Source organism: Alternaria viburni, assembly GCF_023758015.1.
Source record: "Alternaria viburni strain BMP 2772 chromosome Unknown scaffold_25, whole genome shotgun sequence".
NCBI classification, from domain to species: domain Eukaryota; kingdom Fungi; phylum Ascomycota; class Dothideomycetes; order Pleosporales; family Pleosporaceae; genus Alternaria; species Alternaria viburni.
Window position 1 is genome coordinate 560,334 of NW_026055794.1, and position 8,692 is coordinate 569,025.

The window sequence follows — 8,692 nt, forward strand, 5'->3', positions numbered from 1 at the left end:
AGCCAGTATATATCCCACCCGTCCCTCTGCCTCCTCTTCTGTTCCTTAGCTCTCTTTGCCTTTTGGCTTAGGTACGTCTACTCTACCCTACAAATTCGACATTCACTAATACCCCCCCAGATCAAGTGTAGTATCTGTTCTTTTCAGTTTAATCTCTGAGTAAGTCACCTCTCTCTCCACGCTGTTACGACCTGAAGATCTCTTTGCTAACAGCCACCGCAGAACTCTCCCACGGGAGAATTCTTGATTATTCCTATTTTTGAAACTAGTCGAGGAGGCTCTGGGCTTGCTCATCTTCCTTGACACAGTGTCGCCAGTATTTCACTACCTCTGGCAGACGCGACTTTTTCATTGAGACTTCTGGCTTGCCAGTTGCTTGAAGAAGGAGTTTGACATCGAGATAATTACGCTAGGTCTTTGAATACTGATATTGACTGAATACCCAATTATCTGAATGTCACGTTATACGACACTTAACTACTCCAGCGTGATACATCCTCGATTCCTCGTTGTCAAGCATCTACTCGCATAATCTAAGCCATCCGTAATCGCCATTTGCATGAAGATAAAAGCAAGGGCAGTACCGTGTTCGTGTTGTGCAATCCTTGGCGGTAATATACATCTTGTCGCTGAAAGCAAGCATTAGTTGAGGTCATTGAATGACATGAATAATTGTCATCAAGTGTTGTCTACAAGTGCTTGGAGTGAGGTCGTGGTTGCCATGTTACGCAGCATCTGGCGGCGCACGCCTGTTACCTCTCCTTGAATGCGCTGCATGTCGATCGTGACACCTAATTATATGGCCCGTGTGACGCGAAGACGGACTGTACATGTAAATCTCTCACAAGTGGTAGCTGATTTTGTGTGGTTGCAGCTGAATAAAAGCAACTTTGCGCGGTGAGTAGTGAGAGACCAAAATTTCGTAGCTTGCCGTGACAAACAATCGTCAACTCAGCCACCAACACGAACTTCCTCGCAACAACACTTCAATACCATACCACACGTCGAAATGGCAGCGAACTCAGGTATGGTCAACCCGGCCATTTTCCAGGACCTTCAGGCGCGCGTAGACGAAGACACTGCTACCCGGGATGTAAGTGGCGGCCGATGGAGCTGCACGTGATAGCGTACTCACAACGCGACAGGAGCTGCGCGACATCATTCAGGCGCTTGAGAAGCACAGTGACTATTCTCTACAAGAGCAGCGGACTATACTGACATATTGTAGACCGCAACGTCTCATTCGTGTTGTCTAGAGCCCACTCGACACCTGTCAGCGAGCGTAAGTCGCTCTGCGCAGGTCTGGTTACATCACAACTAAACGAACGGCAGTGCCTGACATCCTAAAAGCGGCACAAGAGCCTATCGCAAATGTGATCGACACCGTCGGCAACCTGTCGCAGGCTGCGTCCAAGATGCCGTATTACAAGTTCAACAACATGTGGAGCCGTCAGATGCAGGGCGCCGTAAGCTCATCAACCACACGATATCGTCATCGCAATGCTAACAACACGATAGTGCGAGAGCGCTCTGTTCTGGGGCTGGCTCGGTGGTTACAATTACGACGGTGGTGAGGTGCAATGCGGCCGTCTCTTGACCATCGAGGAGCTCGGCGAGATCTTCAAGAGTACGTTCAGGATTATGGTGCACATGCGCATCGCTAACTACTGCAGTTCCCGTGAACCTCAAGGACCGCGATGAGTTCCACCTCTCGCTCGAAGAGTACCTCCATTCTCTCATGACGCTCGTCGAAGAACTGGTCCGTCACATTGCCTCCGCCCACCCTCCATCACGCTGACAATGACAGACACGTCTCGCACGTAACGCAGTAACTCTCGGTGATTACGAGCGTCCGCTTCTCATCAATCAGTTCGTCAAGGACTTGCACGCGGGTTTCCAGATCCTCAACCTCAAGAACGACAGCTTGCGCCGTCGTAGCGACGGACTGAAGTACAGGGTTAAGGATGTGGAGGACGTGGTCTACGATCTTTCTTTGAGGAACCTGTTGCCCAAGAAGGGCGAGCAGAAGCAGTAGATGTCTGCAAGGCGATGCTGAAGGAACGCTACTACCCAGATACACGTCGCACGAGAAACACGCTACGAGATGAGCAAAAGCGAGGGCAAGACAAATAAGCAGTCAATAAATTTCATTACCGATCACACTTATTTACCACTTCGTTCAAACCATAGAGGTGCTCGAAAGATATCCGCTGTTGAACCAATGAGCGAGCAGCACGGACATGATCACGAAACTTTCCGATGCGCGACATCCCTCCGCAGCACCCGCGACTGCAACACACCAACAGGCCAGGCGCCACTTCCGCTCCTTTAGACGCCGCTCACACTACCTTGCGTCGCCAATTGACATATTCATCACGTTGACAGCAGCGTACGTCGTTGTCCTCCATCTCATTCGCAAACATGGCCAGCACAACTGTCATCAACGCGAACGCGACGTCAAAGGTTCAACCCTCCACGGCGCCGCCAATCGAGCCATTGAAGAACGACACGGCACGTCTTTACACACACATTCACCCTATACTGGTGCTTTCGGTGTATGCCTTCAAGTTTCCTGCATTGGTCGCGGACCCGGTGCCGACGCTCCTTTCCACTCTGGCGCCGCTCGCCGTGCTGCAAATTGCCTTTGTAGCAGTATGCCTGCCCCCGACAGGAGGCACGCCTTCCTTGAAGAACAAGAAGCCTGGTGAGAAGAAAGGGAAGGCACCGGGCAAGCTGGAGCAGGGGCTCAACTCCAAGATTGTCGTACGTCTACACTCCCACTCGTACAGGCTCCATTGGGCTTTCGACAGAATATTCGAAAGAAACATTACTGACCACGGATACAGCCGGCATTCTTATCCCTTCTTCTGACTACGCTCGCCGCAACACCGCTCCTCACCGCGACCCTCGTTCTCTTCGGCGCGCCTGCCACCACGCATCACATGCACACCCTCCTCGCTGGAGCCCACATCGCGCTGCTCAGCACACTTCCCTTGGTATACGTACACGGTGTAGACGGCGAGACTTGGAGACAGATCATCGCGCTACTTCTGCCGATGGATGAAGTCTACGGAGGACTGATTGGCACCGTGCTCGGTGCATGGCTGGGCGCTGTACCCATCCCCTTGGATTGGTGAGTACTTGAAGGACTCCAGCGTTGAGACTGGAGTCGACAACGTACATGCAATGGGCATAGCTAACGAAACGCAGGGACCGCGAATGGCAGAAGTGGCCCGTCACTATCGTTACCGGCGCTTACATTGGATACGCAGTTGGCAAACTGCTCGGTGGCACACTGTTGAAGGGCAAGAAGATCATGTTTGACTAGAGGATCATATGTGACTATATGGTCATGCTTGACGAGCGGGTCATGGTCCTGATTGGGATCTTTCTTTTCCTGAATGGATTGCTCCATTGCTTGTCATGAAGTGTGGACACTGGACAACGGAGAGTTGTGGGCGCGGCGCTCTTGACATTTGGAGGTATTGAGGAGCGATCGATCATAGCCCGCTACCTTTTGCGACGATATCAATACGATCAACTCGCCTACATGCTCCAAATCGAATTTGAAAGGGTTACACACGTCTCTTACAAGGTACAGAATTATTCCGCAAAGTTGCAAGCTTCTATGAACCGCGCGGATACTGCAGGTACTACCAGCGTCTCGTCGCGAGGCGCCGACCTAATAGCTCTCGGAGCTCCGACCGATGCGAGCTTCCTCCACAAAAGCCAAGCTTCCACCCGGCATCCCCAAAGCGGCAACCCCGGCGCAAACACGACCCTCTCCCCAGCTTCCAGCAGCCCACTTATCTGAATGCAGTATACCCAAGCCTAGCATATCATTCTGACATCGTTTCGGGCTAATTTGAGCGCGTTTTTAGGCCTCTAGACGCGTGTTGAGTACCTGGCACCGAAAATTGAGTTGACGGGGTGCCCACGAGCGGGGTTCATGGTCATGATGTTGATCGAGGCGGGGGATGCGGGGGACTTGTTTAAAAGGCACGATGCCCGGCTGAATTGGCGGTACGCCGCGTGTCTTGATTTCTTGGATTCAATTCCGCTATTTTCGAGTTGTGTACACGTTGGCAAACGTGATTGAATTGAGGTACGTTCTCCAGCAATCTCCGGCTTCACACTATTGTAGCCAAACACCCTATAGTTGTTGACAGGCTCCAGACTTTTGATACTACGCATATCTATACGAATCGCTACAATGTCGAGAAAGCATTTCTTCCCCAATCCGGAGGGCGTGGTCCTCCACAACCTACGCTCCCTATGCACGCGCAACTCCCACATGGCGCTCGATGAGGCCAACCGCGTCGTTTACAACCTCTCACACCCTCCGAATCAAGTCACCATCGTATCCGGTGGAGGCTCAGGGCACGAGCCGGCATGGTCCGGCTTCGTTGGCGACGGCATGCTGTCAGCTGCTGTATGCGGTGATATCTTCGCTTCTCCCAGCACCAAGCAGATCATGGCTGGAATACGGAACGTGCCGAGTAACGAGGGCGTCATACTGTGCATAACAAACTACACAGGAGACATGCTGCATTTCGGTCTTGCCAGAGAGAAGGGGCAAGCACTGGGCTACAAGGTCGACGTTGTGTGCATGGCGGAAGACGCTGCCTTGGGTCGCGAGAAGAGCGGCAAGGTAGGTAGGAGAGGACTGGCTGGTAACTTGTTGGTCATCAAGCTGGCTGGTGCTGCATCACAGAAAGGCTGGGCTTTCGAGCGGTGTAGGAAGATTGGCGAGTTGGGTAACTCGCAGCTGGTTACTATTGGCACGAGTCTCGATCATTGCCATGTGCCTGGTCGAGAGGCATTCGAGAGTGTGCAGGACGATGCTTGTGTGGTTGGTATGGGTATTCACAACGAGCCTGTAAGTTTTGCTATCTCATCCCAGCAAGCTTAAGGTCGCGAACTGACTTTTCCAGGGTCTACGAACCATCTCTCCGATGCCCAGTCCCGAAGACGTGATCAAAGAGATGCTCCGGTACCTTCTCGACCCCTCCGACTCCGACCGCGCATTCGTCACCTTTAACCCCAACGATAACGTTGTCATGCTCGTCAACAACTTCGGCGGCCTATCAAACCTCGAATTCGACGCCATGGTGAACCTCGCCCTGATAGCCTTGAAGCGAGATTGGAAGATCGTGCCGACACGCATCTACGCCGGCGTACTAGAGACATCGCTGAATGCCCAAGGCTTCAGCATCACACTCGGCAACATGAGCGGTATGGCAAAAGCCATGGATCTCAAGGACGAAGATGTCATGGAGTTGCTGGACGCACCCACAAACGCCCCAGCATGGCCGAAGAACGGCTACCAGCCCCTCAACATCAACAAGGAAACCGAGGAGCTCCGCAACAAAGCCAACGCCGCCGCGGCCGACAAATCCCTCCTGCACAAGGGCCCCGCCACACCAGCATCACTCATCCCCGCGCTCCGTCAAGCCTGCAAAGACGCCCTCGCAGCCGAACCCACAATCACGCAATACGACCTCCAAATGGGCGACGGCGACTGCGGCGAGGCCGTAGCCGGCGTCTGCAAATCCATCCTCGCCAACATCGACGCCGTAGAAAGCTCTCCACCACCCATCCTCGCCCTCCTCGAAAGCATAGGCGAAAACGTCGAAGACGTCGGCGGCTCCCTCGGCGCCATCCTCTCCATCCTCGTCACCGCCTTCACAAACGCTTTATCAAAAGCCACACTATCCCAAAACGCACCGCTGGATATCTCTACGCTCGCGTCTTCCGCGTCTGCCGCCCTCGAGAATCTCAAAAACTATACTAGTGCCAGGGAAGGCGATAGAACGGTCATGGACGTGTTGATTCCGTTTATCAATACGTTGGCTGAGAGCAAGGACTTGAGCAAGAGCGTGGATGTTGCGGATAAGAAGGCGGATAGCACGAAGGATATGAAGGCTAAGTTTGGGCGCGCGACGTATATTAGTGAGGATGGGAGTGAGAGGAGTAAGATTCCGGACCCGGGGGCGTATGCGGCGGGGATTTGGCTGAGGGGGTTGGAGAAGGGGTTTGGGGGTTCGTAGGGTAGACTTTTAGGGGATGTGGTGTGACAGATATGTCGCGCGATGTTTGCTTTGTTGAATCATTAATTGAGGATGTCACATTTGTCAATACTTCTGTACCTTGCAGCGATCTACTTCATTGATATCGTGGAATGCGACCGATAGATGTCATCGTACTTGCCACGTAAGCCGCCAACTGTTGGAGTCATTCACAGCACAGTGTCTGTTCCATCTCTCATGCGGCCAGCGACCACTGCCATCATACAAGTCCTTTGGGTCCACAGACTGGCCCATATCAAAGTCGCACTTGATCACCGAGGAACCCTTTGATATATCTTGCAACTCCTGCCACGCCAGCCCGCGTGGGTCCCAAAGGTAATCAGAGTAGTTGAACCCAAGAGCATGCATGTTACCTGCGTTTCCGCTCTTCGCTACTTTGTCGAGCGCCATCTGCCAGGCTGCCGCTTCTTGCATAACGTCAACTATCTTTTTAGTGTCTTCAGGCGACGCTTCAGAATAAAAGATGAGACCGAAAACCCCCTTGGGTATGTCAAATGCAGCATGTAGTGCTTTGACCTCGGCGATCCAATCCCAAAGTGTCTTCAGTTCTGTGCGCTTGTCAGCCTTGATCTTGAGCTTTGAGCTTCCACAGCACCTACTGTCTGCATGATGCGCATGCTGCCGATGCCAAGCTTTCATATGAGGTTGACGAGCTTCTTCGACAATAGTATTCATGAGATTGACGCGACGATTGATGCGAAGTTTTGGGTTCTCTCGCCACAACGGGATGAAGCCCTTCGCATGGCACATGGGGAAGAATTTGGAGCGCCTATCCTCGTCTATGTCGAATCGTCGGATTTGTTTGCGGGTCTTCGGGTCGAGGGCGTTCCAGAATCGTATTGCCACGGCCGCTGCGGAAGAGCAGGATGACGGTTTATATTCCTTCATAACAGGCCTTCCATCGATCCGGCTGAAAGCGATTTCGAAAGGGTTCGTTTTCCTCTGGAATTCCCAACAGGGCGCTTGCTGCTCCGGGTCGGTCTCTGATAGCACCCAGAAATGCAGTTGGCTTATAGCTCTGAAGAGTGTACCGGGGAGATCCAAGCGCTCTTTCATTATTTTCACGGCGCGAGAGACGAACTTCAGCTCCGTAGACCAGGCTTCTGTAGCTGTGGGAGGAGTGCAGCGCATGTATTCCCTACCTGACCCCTCCCTATTTCTGTTTGCTATCAACTCCTGCAGCGCGTCCCTATACTGAGGGAAGCCTTCCAGGATCTCATCGGCTACACTTGGGGTAATGCATCTAGAGAGCTTCACCAGAGCCTTGTGACGATCGAAGGAATGCCCCTTTGTTACTCTCCACGAGTTGTAAGCTGCCCTTGCGAAGCGCTTCTCTTCGGCAGTCGTGGCGTGGATGGTGTTGTATTGGAGCGCTAACCCTTCCGTCTCTTTTGCGATCGTGTGGCATGTTGATCTCAATGAAAGATTGATGGGATCTCCATCAACTGCACGCAAGGTGTTCGTGGTGGGATCGATGCGATAGCCACCACGCGCCGTGAAGTAATGCTTGTAAACCTCGTCTCGCAATTCCTGTGGTAGCCTGCCGAGGTAGCTATTGGAGAGCGAATCAGACGCTTTGACACCATCGTCTGCATCAAACATGATTTTGGCTGTGGATCCGGTAATTTTTGGACCGAAATTGTAGGTGAGGAGCCCGCTCCCCAACCTCGTTAAATGCCACTGTAGCGTCCCGCTAGTTATGAGATACGACCCTACATCAAAGATCGCATCTTGCTGAGCTGCCTCGCCTCTCCGCAACTTTACTATCGCAACGCATTCTCCGACTCTCTATAATCCACGACTATAATAGATCACGAACTTAATTATGTTTTAGTGCTAGCAAAGTAGAGCATTGTTAGCCTGCCCGCAGAACTCTAAGAAGAGATTTATAGATACTATTTTAGACGTAAAGATAGCTACACTTATAACCTAGCGACTAACAAGTTTATTATATTGTATTAGAAAAAGAACGCAATAGCACTCGCGATAGTAAATAAGCTTATCGCGCAAGAAACGCGCGACTTCGTAGTTAAATACAATAAGATACATTTTACTATAGTTGCGCTACCTATAACAAAGCCTAATTACTCGCAGATCTATTACCTTCTTACTAAGCTATCTAATACGTAAGACAGAGCTTTACAAAGACTACTTATAATATTAGATTAGTATAATAACGCTGCCTATATCTACGTTTAAAAAAACTACGCCTAGTTTCTACCTCTTCTTAATTATACAAAGACATTACGTAATATAGATATTAATAGGTATAGAGAATAGTAGAAGAAAGTCTCTTCTATTACCTGTAATTTTATTATATTAACACTAGATACTATAAGACTATAGTTTTACCTAAGCTTAGTAATAGACTTACTAAAAATACTATATATCTATCTAAAAAGCCTTTTAAAAACTTTACAAGGCTTAGTAGTTAAGCCTTAGCTAATTTCTACTAATAATAAACTTAATAAGCTATAAAGAAATATAGATAAGCTATAACTATATATCTACTCTATATATAGTATAAATAAGTTCTTTATAGAACGTAATAGGTAGTTTTTAGCTACTACTATTACTATTAGATATATAAAGTATCTTTACCT

General features: G+C 50.4%; 4 protein-coding genes across 4 annotated transcripts; 3 read left to right on the forward strand and 1 right to left on the reverse strand.

The window, feature by feature from the left end:
* Positions 1-1,009: 1,009 nt before the first annotated feature.
* Positions 1,010-2,035, forward strand: J4E79_009595 (uncharacterized protein; the record flags this gene model as incomplete). Its single annotated transcript, XM_049358439.1, has 7 exons — positions 1,010-1,093; positions 1,146-1,182; positions 1,229-1,282; positions 1,333-1,466; positions 1,519-1,627; positions 1,674-1,759; positions 1,808-2,035. 7 exons carry the CDS (start codon positions 1,010-1,012, stop codon positions 2,033-2,035), a joined length of 732 nt encoding a protein of 243 aa, XP_049207294.1.
* Positions 2,036-2,421: 386 nt separating this feature from the next.
* J4E79_009596 (uncharacterized protein) lies at positions 2,422-3,328 on the forward strand (the record flags this gene model as incomplete). The annotated part of the gene is made up of 3 exons (XM_049358440.1): positions 2,422-2,763; positions 2,847-3,133; positions 3,211-3,328. 3 exons carry the CDS (start codon positions 2,422-2,424, stop codon positions 3,326-3,328), a joined length of 747 nt encoding a protein of 248 aa, XP_049207295.1.
* A 966-nt stretch (positions 3,329-4,294) lies between these two features.
* On the forward strand, positions 4,295-6,050 carry J4E79_009597 (uncharacterized protein; the record flags this gene model as incomplete). The annotated part of the gene is made up of 2 exons (XM_049358441.1): positions 4,295-4,879; positions 4,935-6,050. The coding sequence occupies 2 exons, from the start codon at positions 4,295-4,297 to the stop codon at positions 6,048-6,050; spliced, it is 1,701 nt and encodes a 566-aa protein (XP_049207296.1).
* Positions 6,051-6,112: 62 nt separating this feature from the next.
* On the reverse strand, positions 6,113-7,691 carry J4E79_009598 (uncharacterized protein; the record flags this gene model as incomplete). Its single annotated transcript, XM_049358442.1, has 2 exons — positions 6,113-6,143; positions 6,295-7,691. 2 exons carry the CDS (start codon positions 7,689-7,691, stop codon positions 6,113-6,115), a joined length of 1,428 nt encoding a protein of 475 aa, XP_049207297.1.
* Positions 7,692-8,692: the final 1,001 nt, after the last annotated feature.